The sequence below is a fragment of the Podarcis vaucheri genome (assembly GCF_965113315.1).
Source record: "Podarcis vaucheri genome assembly, chromosome: 1".
Taxonomy (NCBI): Eukaryota; Metazoa; Chordata; class Lepidosauria; order Squamata; family Lacertidae; genus Podarcis; species Podarcis vaucheri.
Window position 1 is genome coordinate 88,695,951 of NC_138759.1, and position 18,722 is coordinate 88,714,672.

General features: G+C 45.6%; 1 protein-coding gene across 1 annotated transcript in view; it reads right to left on the bottom strand.

Moving 5' to 3' along the window:
- Window positions 1-822: 822 nt before the first annotated feature.
- The window catches only part of PLCD4 (phospholipase C delta 4), a 34,537-nt gene continuing 16,637 nt past the window's right edge, over window positions 823-18,722 (bottom strand). Inside the window, exons 4-16 of the mRNA XM_082222430.1 lie at window positions 17,887-18,117; window positions 16,829-16,956; window positions 15,760-15,991; window positions 15,195-15,396; window positions 13,094-13,238; window positions 12,507-12,659; window positions 11,777-11,944; window positions 10,703-10,859; window positions 10,082-10,198; window positions 8,547-8,725; window positions 7,608-7,743; window positions 6,266-6,415; window positions 823-4,648 (exon numbers count right to left, since the gene is read on the bottom strand). Of these exons, the coding sequence (XP_082078556.1) occupies window positions 4,545-4,648; window positions 6,266-6,415; window positions 7,608-7,743; window positions 8,547-8,725; window positions 10,082-10,198; window positions 10,703-10,859; window positions 11,777-11,944; window positions 12,507-12,659; window positions 13,094-13,238; window positions 15,195-15,396; window positions 15,760-15,991; window positions 16,829-16,956; window positions 17,887-18,117 (2,102 nt within the window). The 3' untranslated portion in view covers window positions 823-4,544. The remainder of the gene's footprint in view (window positions 4,649-6,265; window positions 6,416-7,607; window positions 7,744-8,546; window positions 8,726-10,081; window positions 10,199-10,702; window positions 10,860-11,776; window positions 11,945-12,506; window positions 12,660-13,093; window positions 13,239-15,194; window positions 15,397-15,759; window positions 15,992-16,828; window positions 16,957-17,886; window positions 18,118-18,722) is intronic.

An 18,722-nucleotide genomic window follows, 5' to 3' on the forward strand; every position in this document is an offset into this window, starting at 1 on the left:
TCCACTTTTTAAATTTCATGTGCGTTTACTAACTCTAGTGTACACTGTGATATGCACAGATCAGACACTCGCCCATCCTTTATTTCCCCATAAATGATGTGTTTGAGACCAGGAATATTCATTCTGGGCAACAGAACTGGCACCAGGACCTGGAGCCATCCTTTGCCTCCTAGTTTGAGCTGCTACTCCAAGAGCTGTGTTTTGAGTGTGAGTGTGTGATGCACAAAAAGAGAGTCTCCCTCTTGTTCTTTTAAATGCATATGGTTGCTGTGAATGAAAGATGCCCGCTGCTTTGGAAACTCAGCTAAGCCCAGTCTTCCTCATTTTATGGTAAACTCCAGGGGTTTGTGTTTCTTCTTTTTCTGTAGCCCACAACATTTATGAAAGGCTTTGCAGCTTTGATTATGTCAGATTATGCCATGGAATGGATGTGTTCTAACAGAAAATTGAGTAGGTACTGCCATTTCCTAAGAATTGCAAATTTAAGGTTGATTTCTACTGCTGTGGTAGTCTTAAACATTGCTTTTTTGTTCCTGCATGCTCATGTTTTGTTTGTGGATTTCTCATTTCTCATGGGAAATGGGATGCTGGACAACATAGGACTTCTTTGCTTCTTTTCTATAGCTCTTCATTTTCCCTGTGTTTTAATCTTTATTCCCAACCTTCAGTTAGCCAAAATCTAAATTGTGCAATGAAACGAAGCCATGAAAATGTGCATAAATTACCCCATGGCAGAATTGTATGTCTCCTCAGCTCCCCGCTTTACAGTGTTTGAAACTCCCAGCATTCTAGGCACACCTTGCAACAGGGAATTTCAGACCATTTTTAACTTGTCTTTTTATTATTTTGATAAAACCAATTTGCATATGTAGGGTCTCGGCCCTTTACAAAGGAGGCAGTATTTGGGAAGTAAATGACATTCCATGCATTGCTATAGACATTTTTAGACATATATTGCATCTGTAAACATACCTGAGTTAAACAAAGATGTACAAGTAGGAGGGTTGTGGCTAGAGAACAAGACAAGCTGACTGGATGCATAGGCATGCTGTAAACAGGCAAGCTAGCTTGCAGGTAACTGTGTCACATCTGTCACAGCCAAAGTGCTGTTTCCACATGAATTAGGTTTTTGCTCTGTGAGACTCTAGCCCAAGGGCAGCCAACCAGGCACTTTCCAGATATAGTTGAACAACATCTCCCATCATCAGCAGCAGATAGCATGTTCAGTGGCCAGGTATGCTAGGAGTTGGAGTCCAGCATTGAGGGCATCATGCTGACTATCCCTGATCTGGGACTGGCAAAGTGCAACTGGCCTCCAGTGGGGTGCATACAGGGTGTACTTCAAATGATGAGGGACTACAACTCCCATCATCCCTTGTCAACCTGGCTAATGGTAAAGGATAATGGGAGTTGTAGTTCAGCAGCCACCACATTGGCTGCCTCACTGCTCTAGCCCATTTAGACTTAAGATGGAGGCAGCTTTTATAGTATCAAATTCCTCTTCTCTTGGCTATCTTAGAGTTGCGGTGAGTTATCCTGTCTTTTGATTTTTCAACCAGCAGGCCTCTGTAGTTCTATCTGCTATTTCTGCTTCCCAGCAAAAATCATTCCACACAAAAGGGTTGCCTCTCAGAGGCAGAAGCCTGTGGCTGCTATGTGGAAGTTGTACACGCACTATTTTGTGTGACTGGATAATTTAACAACTGAGCACAAAAGCACTGGAGTATACCTACTGCGAGACCAGACTAAATGGTAAGGAGCTGAGCCATGGCTATAGGGGCAAGCAACCTTGTTGTTTTGCCTTGGTAATGGACAGGATGAGAGCAAACAAACTGAAGCTTAATCCACCTAAGACTGAAGTACTGCTAGTGGGTGATTCCCTACACCGGATGGATGGGAGGTTCTTGATGGGGATGCACTCCCTCTGAAGGAGCAAATACATAGCTTGGGGGTACTTCAGGGTCCTTTGCTGTCGCTTGAGGCTCAGGTGGCCTGAGCAACCCAGAATGCCTTCCATCAGCTTGGGCTGATGGCCCTACCCCTATGCCCCTATCTGGGCAGGGATAGCCTAACTTCTGTCATCTATGCTCTGATAACCTATAGGTTAGTTTATTGCAACGCATTATATGTAGGGCTGCCTCTGAAGATGGTTCGGAAACTTTAGCTGGTGCAGAATTTGGCAGCCAAGTTGCTCACTGGGGCAAAACAGGTTGAGCATATTACTTCAATCCTGGCCTGAGTGCACTGGCTGCCAATTAGTTTCCAGGCCCAATTCTAAGTGCTGGTTTTGACCTATAAAGCCCTAATCGGCTGAAGACTGCAATACCTCAAGGACTGCCCCTCCCCACACGAACCTACCCAAACAATGTGATCATAATCTGAGGCCTTTCTTTGTGTGCCTCCACAAGAGGCTAATAGGGTGTCAACATAAGAACAGGCCTTTTCTGTGGTGGCTCCCTGTTTGTGAAATGCTCTCCCCAGGGAAGGCCACCTGGAACTTAGGTGCCAGGTGAAAACATTTCTCTTCAACCAGGCATTCAAGTGATTAGCATTCTGTAGCCTTTTAAATGTACGGTGTTTGTGGGAGGGGAATTAATGGTTTGCTTTTGTTTACGTTTTATTATGCAGTTTGTATTCTCATTTTGTATTTTTCTATTGTGAACTGCCCTGGGATTTTTGGATGAAGGGCGGGAAACAAAACTAATTAATAATAACAGTAATAAGAATTGTGCCACTGGGTACATTTTTTGAGGAAGTGCTGCGGGTACCAGTCACAAAATGGCTGCTGTAGGAATGTGGCATAACAGAAAATGACTACCACATGACTAAGAGAACAGACAAGGAGGACCACAAATGGTACAGATAGCCCAGCCCCCCCCCCAATCATTAGGGGGAGGAGGACACCAAAAGCATGTACAATCCGGTATCTAATGAAATAGGGTTGAACAAGAAGCTCAAACAGTCTCTTGCACATTATGGATTTTTGAGATGTTTGCTGAGACCTTTTTTGAGCACCATAGGAACTAGTTGATGCACTGTCACCTGTGGGTTCTGTGTTGGTGACCATTGTTCCTATCACATTTTTGTGGAGCTAGCATCTTAATTGCATCAGAAGAAAGGCATTATGTTTATGGAGGCTTTGAGAATACCAAGGCATTCCTGCCGTGGAAGAATTCTTACTGAGGAGTCAGTTGTATGCATATTGTTAGTACTGATGCAGAAAAAGACAAGCTCATCTATAAGAATCTTATCACTTCCTACTTGGAGTTGATTTAGAGGATGATTCGAGTCTAGCCAACATCTTTCTATATAAAGGCAGAATTAGACTGTCAGAGCTCCTTGGCCAACACATACTTGACAGGAAGCCAATGGTTATTGAGCTGAGAAAAGGAGTTGTTGGCATTCCTTCTATCTTTATGGCAGTCTTCAAGGAATCAGTGGGATAAGTCCTTTCTACTCTTTCCCTGAGGGCTGATAATTATAGGCACACACTGTACATTATTTGATGGCTTCTACCTAGCTGTGCAAACTGTCTCCATTGGAAAGTATTGTTAGCGGCTCTGTGGAAGGCTTTCCATGTGCGATGTCAGTTTCCCAGATGCATCTTGTCAAATGTTTGCTAAGCGATAAACATCCATATATACAAGCACCCTATTAGCTGCTAACTGGGTGGTGGTAACGGGAGGGCTACAGCTAGGAGACGAGGAAGGGAAAATCTTGCAGTATATCAGTACCATTCAGATTGGGCAAGGGGAATAAATAGAGCAGGGTTTCCCCTTTCTCATGCAATCTGCAAGGAAAAAGAGCAGGTGGTCCAACAGCTTAGCTTCTTCCTGTCTCTTTTGCTCAGTTAGAAAGAGGAGATGCCACAAGAGTCAACACCGGAATCCTTTCTCGCTTCTCTCAGTTATTGCCAAATCTTGTCAGGAGCATCCAGGAAAAGCTTGATCAGCCACCTTCTGATGCTACTTTAAAGGTGGCCAGCAGACTGGACCTACTTCTGGGCCCAGATCAGGAGAGTTGCCCTTGAAGACAGGTGGAAAAACAAAGCCCTTTGGAAAGACTTGATGGTTGGCTGACGTTATTGAAAGAAATTCACTCTTCCTTTTGAATATCGTTAAGTCTGCTTTGGGGTAGGTCCCATTTGTGGCTGCAGTAGCCTATCCTGCCCTTTTTGCACAACGGAGGTAGATTTTAAAACTGAACCATACAAGTGGACAGATATAGTGGGAGGGTCTGGGAACTGTGCAAATCACAATAGTTTAAATTCTTTCTTTAAAAAAATAGCAGCAAAATGATACAAAACTGTTGGGTTGGGTTTTTGTTTTGAAAAAAAAATAATAATATATATATATATATAGTAGTGCAAAGTAACTTTTCAGTCCAGTGCTGTGTAGGAACAAGAGAGGCAGGCAGATGGAGTGGGGTATGGCATCCATTCTTAAGACAACTCTTGTCACCTTCCCTCCCCCTCCCCCTCCCCCCACATTCTCCAACCTAAATGGGGCAGAGAGGGAAGAGCTGTATTTGGAGACACAGTTGCTTTAGTCACTCTCTGTTGACAACTCCCTGATTTGGATATGGACAAATAGGGAGGCTGGTGGGATCCCCGTCCCATCCTTGGAAAGAAGGTGGATGTGGCGGTATCCTGCATGGGAGACAAAAAAAAAAAGAAGAAGCCACGCACAGTGTTTGAAGCTGCCTTGTGTTGAGTTAGGCCAAGGGTAACCAACCATGTTGTTGGGCTCCAGCTGCCATCAGCCTCAGCCAGCACGGCCAATGGCCAGCAATTGTGGGAGCTGTACTTCAACAACACCTGGAGAGTCCCATGCTTGCTATCCCTGAGTTAAACCACTGGTCCATCCAGCCCAACTCTGCCTGCTATAACCAGCAGAGCCCTGGTGGGATCCTAAAAACACACACAAACCAGGGCATGCATAGCCTGTGCTCTCCTGCTGACCTCTAGATAATGCTACAGGCAGAGATATGGGTGTAGCCAAGGGGGGATTGGGGGGCAGCCACTGCCCCCCCAATCCACAAAAAATATTGAAAAGCATTGAAAGTACATTGATTGAGGTTCCTGGCCACACCCATGGGCAGAGAGCACATTTGTCTCTATAGTCAGCTTTTCTTGGCTGTCTCTTGAATTTCCTCTGAATGGTTACAAATTGTGGGTTTCTCCCATTCCTTTGAGTAGATTTATATATATATATATTCTGCTTGTCCTGCAGCAGATGCATTTATTCGGTTGATCACAGCTACAGCCTGTAGAAGTGTGTATTCTAGCACCAATACAGGGCCCAGGATTTCTCTTCTCCACTAGATGGAGGCAACATGAGCTCCCTCCCTCCCCCTACAAAAAATAAAAATTAATGTATGTACATGGGATGGAAATGCAAAACTCTGCAGTGTGATCTAGGAGCAGCTACAAGTATGGTAATAACTAATACTAAGGAAGCAAACCCATTGATTCTGAGGATGGAATCATACATATTCCTGCCCCCCCGGCCATCCTGCAAAGTGAGTTGTACTTCTCATGGGGGAGAGTTAATTTGTGTGTTGTGATAAACGTCAGGCCTGCTTTGGGATTAAAAGTAAAAAATAAATAAAATAGAATTCAGGGAGCAGCTGTATAGGTTTAAAAGGGCAGCATCTTTAACTGCATCTCAATCAAACTGATTGATTGAATCCAAGCTTACAATGCACTCCTGATTCCACTTACCTGGGTAAGCCTCACTGAACTCAGTGGGATTTACCGGTACTTCTGAGAAGACATGGTTAGAAGGGCCCTGGTAGCCATTAAGGGCTCCTCCACACTTCCACTTGTCTTGTGCCTGGAAAATAGGTCCAAGTGGCTATTCCTTTGCCCCACTGCTTTCCCCTGGAAAACATGCTCTTTACTGCTGAATTGGAACAAATGGCAACTCAACGAAAACCTGATTGCTGTTTGGCTCCATTTACCAGTAAACCACAGGTTTCTCCAGGGGAAAGTGGCAGGGCAAACGGAGGTGTGGATGAGCACAGAGTCTGGATCTAATCCTATGTACTTTTGTGCTGTGCTGTAATCATAATATCCATGTGCTGATTTACTGAGTTGTTACAGTCTCTGTTGAAGGGGGTAACTTAGTCTGCCTTCCTTATGTACGCAAATAACTGTCTCTGGCTAACCTTGACTGACCTGCCAGGGATGCATTCGTCTCTTGATCTTGGTAGCAAACTGGCACAAGATAATCACACCCCACAGGGCTAAGAGGGAGATGCTCACCTGCTTTGACACTAGTAAGAGGTAGAGTGTACTGTCCCACAAAGTCATTCCGAGATGCCTTGTCATAATCCTCCACCACAAAGCGCAGAAGTGCCAGCTCTGGTACCCAAACCTGGAACTGAAAGGCCTCATTCCACTGTGGGTTAAAACCTATCCAGGGATATTAAAGTGAAAAGAGGGTGTTGTCACAGCACATAATCTCTATGTGTCCCCCAGCCTCTCTCCATCTTCACCTCCATAAAATCTCACACAACTTCCCTCTGCATTGCTGCTTCTGAGATTCCTAAACTGCTCTGGTCAGTTTATTGTCTAACCTCAAAAACACCTGCCCTCTTTGCATCACTTTTCTACCACTCTGAATGGTCCAACTGGGCTTTTAGCATTTTCAATGCCCCAGGAAAAAAGAGAGAAGATGCCTTTAAGTGGGAAACCAATGTCCCCACTGTGGAAGGACGTGTGGATCCAGAATTGGTCTCCACAGTCACTTACGGACTCATTGTTAAAACTATGTTTATGGAAGACAATCTTACTCAGCTACGAGTGGTTGCCAAAGAAGAAGGAAGAAGATATGCATATACTATTGTGGGACCTTGGTGGAGAATTTACCTTTTTTGCAAAGTTCAACTTCCTTTTCAAAATGACTATGCAAGTTTCTACCCTGCCTGGGTGTGAAGGAAAATAGGAAAATGTAATGGAGAATGGACACATGTTAGTCATGAGGTGAAGCTTCACTTATGTCAATGGGGCAAATCGGCTCATTTTGTTTTATTTTAATGTATTTATGGGCTGCTCTTTAGGTAAGACATTTCAAACTGGCTAAAATAATAAATACAATACATAAGAACAGCATAAGAACATCATCACATACCAATCCACTGTTTTCAAAGAGGCTTAGTCATACAACTCACATTTGCTGGATTGTGCCCAGTGTGGTAGGCCACAGACATGGAAACCCAAGGCTTCCAAAGGTGGCTCATATGCCCTACACAAGAGTTATTTGCTTCTTTGGGGCTCCAAGTCCCCCTAATAAATCCTTCCCCTGTTACCTGTTTCCACCTCTGCTGCTTCCTTGTACTTTACCACCCCAGTTCTTACCAAAAACAAAAACATCACAATTTAAAACCATGCCTGACATGCCTAGTATTTTAAGGACATTCATTCCTATGGAAGAATTTGGTTTTGTAAAATGTAGAATCTGAGTTCCCTTGGCACAGATAACACCAGGATATTCATTCATCCTTAAGTAAATAAGAATGAGGAGCATCCATGTTGACACATGCATGAGGTCCACATAAAACCCCATCTCAGCAGTTCTTTACAATGACCAAGAGAATTGCCTCACCGTTATCATCAATATATTTGGTCTCCTGCTTGGCACTATCAGCAGGGATCCCATGAATCTCCACTCGCACTAGTGGATCGATGATGGAGCCTTCTTTGCTGTTGGGCATCTTGGGGAGTTGCTGCCCACTAATGATCTGGAAGAGAAGGTTATGGTGAGCATAGAAGAGCAGTCAAGTCCATATGTGCAAACAGCAATGTGTCAGCAACTGCACCCTGCAACTCACGCAGCTCAAAACAGTGACAAAGGAAGTTGGTCACTTTGGCATATAAGCCCAAAGACACAAAGGACTTGGAACAACACTCTGCCTGCTTGATACAGTGGTACTGTACCTTGGTTTTTGAATGTAATCTGCTCCAGAAGACCGTTCGAGTTCTGAAACGTTCAAAAACCGAAAACTCAAAACGGAAGCCTCAAAATGGAAAACTCCATTGGGAAAACTCAAAACGGAAGCTGTGTGGCATGTTCGACTTCCAAAAAGTGCTCAAAAACCGAAGCATTTACTTCCGGGTTTACGACGTTTGAAAACCAAAATGTTCATCAAGGAGACGTTCGAAAACCGAGGTACCACTTTATCCCAAACTCAGCTTTCCCAACAGAAGTTGATCTTTGACTCAACCAGGTATAGGGAAACTTTGGCCCTCCAGACATGGCTGACCTACAACTCTCATCAGCCCCAGAAGCATGGCCAGTGGCCATGTTAGTTCAGCAACATGAGAGTCAAATATTCCCCACATCTGCAAGTAGGATAGTAGCACTGAGTAGCTATTAAAAGATAGCAGGGTAGATAAAGCCTCTCTCTAGGTCGGACAGAAATTTTCCAAGATGGGGGCCACATTCTCTCATGGACATCTGGAAGCTTCTTATTCCAATAAGCTTTTCTCTAAAATCCTAAAAGCCCTGTTAGGTTAAGGTATGGGCAACAAACTCACACAGTACCTTAATGGCTATGTTCAGGGGGCTACCATTCTCCCTGCTTTGGGGGTTCTCAGGACTGAAGGCTGTCTCTGGGTCTTTCATGAAGCTCGGCTTTAACACGTAGCCACAGCGGCCATTTTTACTGAAGAGCCCATCGCACAAGTCCATCTCTGTACCAGCCGTTTGAAAATTCAAGGCCACTGGGAGGAGGAGGAGACAGGAATCTTTCAGACCAGCAGCAATTGGAGGCAAACAAGAGAGCAGTCTTCTAGCTCTTTCTAGCTTCTTCCATACAAGGCATCTTAGAAATTCAAATTAAAGCCCAAACTGCACACTGTGGAGAGAGGGCCATCAACCCACATCTCCCTAATAATGGGGGAGAAAACATGACATATCATTGTCTTAGTGTTTCCCTCCCTACACCCACTTTCACTGGCTGCAGCTTGTCCCATTTCTGGATCTCTATCTTTCCTCAGTTCCTGCCTTTCGAATCTGCATTTGCAAGCTTGAAGAAAGCTGAGGAAACCAACATTCAGAAGAGTTGGGGGGAAAACCCTTCCCCCATATAAGAACAGCCATGCTCTAAAGCCCAGTTTTGACTGCTAAAGCTTGGCAATAGCAGAATAAATAACTATTATTTATAAAGCACCACTTTGAACACTCTGAAGCACACTGTATATTTATTTTACATCTTGCCTTTCTGAACCCAGTGTGGCATACATATGGCTCCCAAACAGTCACCCCCAGACCTGCAATGTCGTAACCTTATGTGCCTTCAGATGCTGGGATCAGGTTTACTTACTTACTTACAATATCCAAGGGTGGAACAGCTTGGTACTTCAGCAAAGTTTGCTGAGACACAAATGCAGGAGGGGATTTCCAGGAGAGGATCAGTGTAGTAGGAGTAGTTAACCCTTCCCTAGATTGCCATCTTGCCAAAAATACTCCTTGGCATATGACAACTTGTCCCCCTCCCAGAAAGTAGGATTCTGAGGCTAGGCAAATGAAGGGGAGGCAGCATTTGTGGGAATAAGTGAATAAATATAGCCCTGTTGGCTCAAACCAAAGGCCTGTTTAGTCAGCCTCCTGTTTCCCACAATGGTCAATCAGATGTGCAAGTGTGTGCTCTCTGTCTCTCTGTCTCTCTGTGTCTGTGTCTGAGTCTCCCTCTCGTTCCCCAGTGACTGCTAGTCAGAGGAAAGCTGCTGCTGATTCTCAGGTAGCAGTCAGACATTATGACTCATAGCCATCAGTAGCCTTATCCCCCAGCAGTTTGTCTAATCTCCCTTTTAAAAGCCATCTAAAGCCCCATCTGCACTTAAAGCAGTATCGCGCCACTTTAGTCCTGGCTTCCTCCACACACACACACACAATCCTGCACTCTGTTCAAGGTGCCAAGAGATGCTAGGAGACTCTATTCCGCTCACAATCCCCAAAGTTCCGGGGGAAGAGGGTCTGATGGCTAGACCACTCTGGGAGCTGCAGCTCTGAAAAAAACAACACAAGGGTGACTTCCTCACCCACCCACCCCTTAAATCCTTCTGGGGCTGGCATACCCAGCTGGCACCCCACATTCCACATTGCCTGGGGGTTGTAATTGGAGGAGTCCGTCCGCAGACCGCTGGGGAAGATGCGTGTCAGCTGCCAGGCATTATGGCGGATGAAGTCATTTCCTGCAGGAGGTAGTTAGCACACCAAAAGTTTAGAAATCTGGTATTTGGGGAACCCCCTCTCCAGTTATTAGTGCTTGGAGAATGTGACCCTCTGCAACTAAGTGATGTGTGTGTCAGAGAAACAGTTTGCATCCAGTTTACCTAAAATGTAGACAGAGAACATGGAATTTCTAGCTGGTTAGTTGAAATTAGGGTGCGCACCCCACCCCAATGCGTGTGTAGGTCTTCACAAACTGCTTTCTGGGAATTTGATGCAGAATTAGAGTGGCTTTGCTGCCTGCTTACAAGAGGTTGTTTGCTTCCACTATGCTGTGCCGGTATGTTCTCTGACCCAAAGGAAACTGAATCAGGGAGGGCTGCCTCTGACTTTCTGACTGCTTGGCAATATGGGGCAAAACATTAACATCTTAGTGTATGTTGGGGAGGAGTCAGAGGAGTCACGGGCCCGCCAATGCACATTCCTAATGTCTTGCCTGCTGGCTGCCTCCATCCCCGGTTTCTCACCAGCCTCTCGGATGAGCTTGCGGGCCTTGGATTCAGCAAAGGAGGACATCTCGTAAGACTTGTAGTGGCTGCGGGAGTGCTGGAAGCTGTGAAAGGGCACACTCTTGCAGTAGACAATGCAGTCAGAAAGCTCCTGGGAGAGGGACTGTTTGGCCTTCTGCAAAGAACGTGAGACCAACTTGTAAATGATGACCATGTGTACTGCAGACACGGGTGTAAGGTTGAGTCCCACACCTGCTAAAAATAGAATCAAAATATCAGGCTTTGTGGGGGGAAGGCTCCTTTTGCCTTTAACTGGTGGAGGCAGGTAGAGTTTTGGCCCTGGGAACTTTACCTGTCTTTTGTTAGGAGGAGTCATAACTCAGCAGGGAGCCTATGCGCTTTGCATCCCTGGCATTTCCAATTTTTAAAAAGACTAATTTAAAACCCTGCCTGGGAGCTTGGAGAGAGCTGCTAGTCAGAGAACCCAACGGACCAGTGGTTTGACTCACATACAAAGGCAGCTTCACATATTCCTGCGATAGGAGAAGAGCCCCCTTTCGCTCCTGAGAAAGAGCCACCAACTCCAAATGATTCAAAGGCTGTAGTGCAGTGTAAGAAAGTTTGCTTTCTCTCCAGATCAGGGTTTCCGGGTTTCCCAGTAGAATCAATGTAGCTCACATTCTATCAAAAACTAACCTGTATGTGTGTATTGTCGTCAGTCACTCCTGCTTTTGCGGGCAGGTACCTCCCACCTGTCGGTATCTGGCAGGTGAGGTTCAAGTGCATATCGCTCTACCACACTAGTGCAACCATTTTTTAAAGCAAACAAACCCCGGACTTTTAGCAGTTGGGGAAATGATGGGGAAATGCATTGAAATTGAGGGATGAGCAAACGATTAATGGGAAGACGTATCAACACTTGGCTGGCAAATTGTTGCATAACCTCCCCACAAACACATTATAATGAATGCTCATAAAGACTGGACGTACCTGAACTGCTATGTGAACTTTGTGCCGGCAACTCCAGGATGGATCCTCAAAACATAGCTGCCACTACCTCTAAAGAGCCAACTAACCAGGGTTTCCATGTACCTTCTCTTTCTTCTTGTCTTCATTGCGCAGGACTTCTTCCTCTGCCTCTGGTCCCTCTTCCTCCTCTTCCTCCTCTTCCCGCTCAGGCGGCTCATCCAGATGCCCATTCAAATAATCCTCCAGGTGTCCAATCTTCTTCCCTTTCAGGATGATCTTGCCCTTCAGTTCCTGCATGAGGACACAGGGTGGGTCATATCAGGGCAGACATGATGGTGCTTTGAGTTCAGGCGATGGGGAAGGGCTTCTAGCCAACACCAGCTCAGCCAGGCTGTCCTGTAAAACTCTGCCTTGCTCCACAAGTATGACAGCCTCTTAAATATGCTCACAGCAAACATCCTGCTCAATTAAAGGTCCCCCGATGTCCTTTTACTCAATCTTTCACCATGATTTTAACAAAGTGTCCCCAATACTTCTCCCTCCAATACCTCTGTTCCTCCAGTGCTCCTTTCTGCCTTTAATTCTCTTCTTGAAGTTCCCTTTAGTGGTTCTGACAAAAAATGGTTTAATTCCCACAATAGCTCCTTTGGAACCCCCTCCAGTCCCTTCATCTGCCTTAACCTTCACCCCTCACCTCTGGCTCCTCCCCTTCCTATGGCCACCATTTCAATACATCAGACTAATACGTAAAAGAATTTGGGTCACCTGAGAGTTAAAATAACAGTCCTAGGATTGCAGTCAAGCTCTGTACGACCAGGTTAAGGAAAGACAATTGACAACACCATGTCCCCACCTCTGGTGAAGGCAACTGCACTGGGACACGTCCATCAATGGTGGTGGTGAGGAGCTGATCTCCCAGAATCCCCTTCAGCTGCTGGGCCATGATGTCCTGCTGCTCTATGCTGCAGTGGTTCTCAAGAGACAGGATAATGGGGTATTTAGAAGCCTGGGAGAATGGAGACATAAGAAGTTAGAGGCAGTAATAGCCCTAAAGTGTGGGAGGTTGAAGGTGGAGTTTGATGACATAATGAGGGGAATAGAACTGTTTGAGGGATAGCGAGCCACCCTTAGGATTCCTGGAGACCAGACAAGTAGGATAGAAAGAAATGAAGCCACTGCTGGGATGTGGCAAAACTATGGAACCACAACCATTTGAAACAACAAGAAGGAAAGATGGTGTGCCCTATTTAAATCTAAAAAGGGGAGGGGTTTGGGGACAACTGGAACTAAAATTAGGCTCTCACAACTTTGATGTGCCGTCTGGAGGTTGGGGGAATTTAATCAAAAGCGACACCTTGAATTTGGCTGGATAACAAATTAGCAGCCTTCACAATTCCACCCTGCTGACCCCATCCCTTGTGGCAGAAAAGTCCAACCTACCCGGAAGGCATATTTATCGAGGGTTGTCACAACTTCCCGGAAGGGGATCTTAGAGGTAAAGGTATGGCCATGGTAGACAATGGGCTCCCCATTAGATCCGTCCCAACAGTCCACCTCTAGGCACCGGCAGCCCCGCTTCAGAGCCCTGCAGAGGAAAAGAAGGCAATTCATGAGCCCTTCTTAGCCTCTTGGTCTGTGAGTAGCACCCTTTGCTGCTAGCTTGAAACATGGGGGTGGGAGAATCACTTTTTACAATGCCAAATCCTTTGAGGTAAAAAGGCTCTCAGGTCATACTTTGCCTGTGCTTGCCTGAAACCAGCATTGGTTGCACCAGGCATCTCTCCACTTTGGGGGCATTCAAGCTCAGTGCTTGAATATTAAACTGGAGGGGATGAAGACCAAGGTAATATAAAAGGAGAGGTCTGAGTGGGTCCCTGATTTACAGGGCGAAAGCCCAGCTTCCTTCCAACTTCATCACTGAAAAGGTACACACAGCAGCAAATCAAAGAATATCAAATGCTGGGTCACCTACTAGTTTTCCCTTGTCACCAGGGTTCAGCTGGGGTAAATTTTTTTTTAAGTGCTGCATGAATTTTCATGCATTTTATCCATTTATTAATCACCTTATTATTTCAAAATGGGCACTTCTGAAACTACAAAACTCCTCCAGGGATTGAAGGGTCTTGGCAACATTACAGGAATGGGTGGGGAAGCCAGTCAGCACTGGACACAGCTATATTCTACTTGAAACTTGCGGAACCATTTTTCAGGGGAAATAATAAGTAGCATTTCCAGCTCAGCCCCTCCACTCTGTACACATTACATCCGTCTTCTCTCCAAAGGCAGGAAGTAAACATTGTGGATAACATGAAAATGTGGGTACCTTTTTGTGAGCCCATAATTCACACTTTTCAAAAAATACACAAATTGAAACATAGTGCTTCTTTGACATTCACATTTCTCTGAATTTTGCAGTGCAGTTATCCAACCATGTAATGTGTACAATAGTATAAAGTAAGCATAAAAACGCATATGTTCATGAAAATAGCACACCAAGATGCATTATAGTAAGGAAAGTTGCTTTGCAAAAACCTAGATTAGGCAAAATTGCATACAAAATGTATATTGGAAGAAATCATCACTAAAATCCTGGTAGATTTTCATGAAGACACTTAAAAAACATACAAATGCAAACTGATGTGGAAATATGATGTGGAACTGAACTTAAAAAAGAGGAATTGGGAGAAATTGACAGATTCCTCCATCCTTAGATTTGCTGAACCAGAAAGTGAAGGAGAAAGTGGGAAGAGTAAAGCAGCTGTGGGAACATCTGGCCCTCCAGATGTTGCTGGACTACAACTCTCACCACCCCTGGACATTGGCTATACTTGCTGCGACTGATGGGAGTTATAGATCAGCAACATCTGGAGAGCCAAAAATTCTGCACACTTTGAGTAAAGCCAAGTGTGGCTGTTCTGCCCTCACAAGGGTCAGTTGTTTAGTGATAGCAAACCTGTGTATTGGTATTAGGTAGAAGGAATGACAATGCTGCCCCTTTAAGAAAAGATAGTGCCTTTTAATGGATTTTGACTTCTTGTAACCCTACCCTAGAAGGCCTGTGGTTTCCAACACAGAAGCAATGGTTCTGGCAACTGGGCTCCAGGCCTGGTTCTGGAAGGCCCAGAATTCAATCCATACCACCAGTGGCTGACATCTCTGGCATTCTGGTGCCTTTGTCATGTCATTACTTTACTGCGGAGGAACTGCACTCTCAGGCGCAATAAGTGAGGAAAGTTTTTTTGGGGGAAGAGGTTGTAATGTTGAGGGAATCCAATCTATGGGAATCCAATCATCAGTGTGTGAAGCAATTCCAGTCAATGTTTTATAAAAAGCTGAGGAGATCTGGGGACTAGGCCTTGAGATGCAGATTTCTGGTAGGCTTTTCTCTTGCTTAACATGTATTTGAATTTGCTCTATAGCAAGTGGTTTGGTCACCAAGCTTTGTGTAAAGAGCACATCTTACAAAGGTCATAATGGTGAAAGGTATCTTGTGAGTGGCTTTGTTATGGAAGTGAGTCAACTGCCTTTCGATTGTGATTACCTGATATATCCCTCGACGCTGCTTTGTCCTCTCAGCTGGTCCTCCATCAGGTATGTGTTGTGGGAGGAGGAGATAAAGTAATGGCAGAGGGGCTGAGACATATCCTGGAAGACCGTCCTGTGCTCAGGGTTGAAGATGGAGCCATCGGGGGAGCAGAGGTACATGAGGAACCCATCAATGCTCAGGATGTGGCGAGCCTTGGCTGTGGGAAGAGAGAGCCAGTTGGAGAGAGAACAATACTGAGGAGGAATTAGCCTCTGAAAAAAACAAAAGACACTGAACTGGACAAAGCCCATGAAAGAGGAGCCTTTGGAGTGCTGGGGGAAAGCATCAGTTTCTATGGCAATTGGCGTCATGAAACTGATACAGGTGGTGATAAGTGCTTTGTGGAGATCTAGTGGGACAAGAGAGACACACAGATACCCTCTCCCCCTCAATGCCTGGGAGCTCCTATTCTGAGAGAGGATTTGGCACTATTCGAGGGCCAACCTGTGCTAACTGGGGGCACTTGTCCAGGTTGTGGGCCCGCCAGCTCTCCCCCCTCCTCCACCCCCACCCCGCCAACCTGTCTCAGACGGCTCATATCTGTCAATCATCTCCATGGCGAGCTCATCAGTGCCAGCCCCCTCCATCTGCTCCTGTTGCAAGAAGTCCACAAACTCCAACAGTGTCAGCTTTTTGCCATCCTCGGAGTACTCCTGGAACAACTCGAGCACCTCGTCCCGCTGAGTCAGTGCTTTGTAGAAGAGCACAAACTCCTCCCCCTCCAGTGTACCTGTCTCTGATTTGTCGGCCATCTGCAAGGAATGGAAGGGTCTCTGACCAAGGGGGTCCTTTGCGCAGAAAGGAGAACATTGTGATAAAAGCAATGGGGCGAGGCAGAGCCAGCCAGTGTGAGGCCATCTAGATGGCTTGGACTACAACTCCAACCTGTCAGCTTGGCCAGTGGTTGAAGGATGGTGATGGGAGTTTGTAGTCTGCAACATCTGGAGGGTACCACATTGGCTACACAGGACATACAGGATCAGAGGTTTACTCATTAAGACACTGCTGCTGCTACTACTACAGCACTAAATGTGCCCTAGCTGATGCACAGTACATCATAGCCATGTGGTCCTTGCCCAAGGAGCTTTAAACTACCATAAAATGACTATATGGAGGCAGGAGTAGTAAAGGGTCGGGGATTAAATAAAGAGTGTGGGTAGGATGGGGGGCAGCTTCTGGATCTGGGATGATCCACCACTGCTCTTGCCAGTTTCTATTGTCAGCCCCCATTGGGGTCAACAACATAATAGAGAGACTTGGGGATGCCATGAGATGTCTCTGCACGTGACCTGCAGTGATTTCTGTACTATATCACTGAGTTTGACTAGACAACAGACAACATACAGAGATGGGCAAGGAGCCACAGCCAGGTGGATGATGCTTTGACGGAGAGATATAATGACACTGGACAACAGAATAGCCAGGTTTGGGGGCACAGCGTGTGAGCAAAGAAAAACAGAAGTGAATATATGTGCACCATGGTGTATCATGTGTGGAAATGAGGTGCTGTAGTATTTTGAAGAGCAAGCTCAGGGATTTCCCTATGCAACCCAGTACCGTAACTTCCCCACCACAGCACCCAAATTTACTTGGAAGAGCCGGAAGGCATGGTCTTCATTCATAGCCACGTTCATCATCCTGAGCAAGTGCTGCACCTCCTTGAAATTCATACGTCCATCCTTGTCCTTATCAGCTTTCATGAACCAGTCACAGATCCATGTGCAGCCCAAGACATGGGTCAAGGAAAACAGTCTCATAGTGGCCGGGCAAAGCTAAGTCTTCAAAACTAGCCATAGCATAAAAGTGTACTCTAGTGTTGTCTAGCCAAGATGCTTCAAGAAACAGCCCTAGAATTTGGCAACTATTAACAATTGCATCTTGTTGAAATGCACCAACACGGGTTTAATTTTCATAAGACTAAGCCCTTCATTCAAAATGTTACCTACCGTATTTATTGGCCAGTTCATTTATGTATTATTCTCCATTTAAAATCACAGAGTAGTTCACAGCAGAAATCAATAAAATACAACAACTGGCACCACCTTTCCCCGCCCATACATTCTATTCGGAATCTGTTATCTGCAGTTTTGCATGACTTCAAGTAGTGCTTATAAAAAGAGGAAGAGCCAGAACCAAAGCAGACTGGAACAATGGGCAGTTCAGGCAAGACATGGCTGGGTAGTAGTGAAGAAAGGTTGGTTCATTGCAGGGGGAGGGACACGGTGTGACTGCAGAAGTAATGAATTGATAGGGAAGAACCACAGAAGAGATAGTGGAGACAGCTGAAGCTGTGAAGGAAAGGAGAGAAAGAGATCTAAGTGTCAGCAATTGAACACAGGAAATTACCTTATCTCAGGTCAGACCTACTGGCCCTCTAGTTCAGGATCATTTACGTGGGCTGACAGCAACTGTCCAGGATTTAAGGTAGGAGTATTTGCTAGCGCTACCTAGAGACACCAGAAATTGAACGCAGTATTTCTGTGTGCAAAGCTTGTGCTCTGCTACCAAGCTACAGTTGATATCAACCTCATATTTGATATGAATCCTGGGTAGTATCTCCAGCATTGGAGAACAAATACAAAGTTGAGCTCTTGAGGTTAGCTTTTACAGGCATGGAAATGGACAGTGAATAATTCAACATAAGGATATTGATCCATCTTCTCCTTCTGGTCCATGTTAGTGACAATCTCCACAAGGCGCCGCAGGCCTTGGATCCAGCACTGAGCTTCCTCCGCTGAGCTGGCAATTAGGTCTAGATTGTTACGGCGCCCGTGGAAGACGACCGTGAAGCAGCATTCGGCTGGGAACTCCTCCGCTAGACTTTGCAGGACCTCCGACTGGTGTCCCTCACGCACAGTCTCCACATCACTCACTGAGACTTGGGAGAGAGGGATAACCGCCAAGAAACATCAGCCTTCATGCAAAGATTAGAGCTTAAGGTACAAAATTAGACCCTTGCTTCTTAGGTTGGGCCCCACACGAAGCAGCATCAGCATCCTTACCTAGCATTTATCTATTCACATATTCAGCTTATTTAATCTGTCTGTCTATTCACCCAACTCTTTACTAGAGGTTCTATCCAAAGCAGCACTACGTGAAGATGCCATCAGCCCAAGGATTTCAGCTTGTGCAGTGGAACCCTCTCCACTTCTTCTCCCCCTGTGCATGCTCCTTAATACGTTCTAGGGGTTTTCCCCAACCCTCTGGAACTGATTTTGTGGGGTGCAGGACCCACATTGGGGGAGCAATGGGGTGTGTCCTGTTGCACAAGTGGAAATCCTAGCACTGATGAGATACGGTAATGGGCTTAACTGTCCAGGGGTCCTCTACCTTTACCTTTACCTTTACCTTAGTTGAACAAACCCGTAAGAGCATAGAAATCTGCCTTATACTGAGTCAGATCATTGATCCATTTAGGCCTGTATTGCCTATATTGGCTCGCCAGGATTTCAGACGGGGTCTTTTCTCAGTCCAATTTAGAGA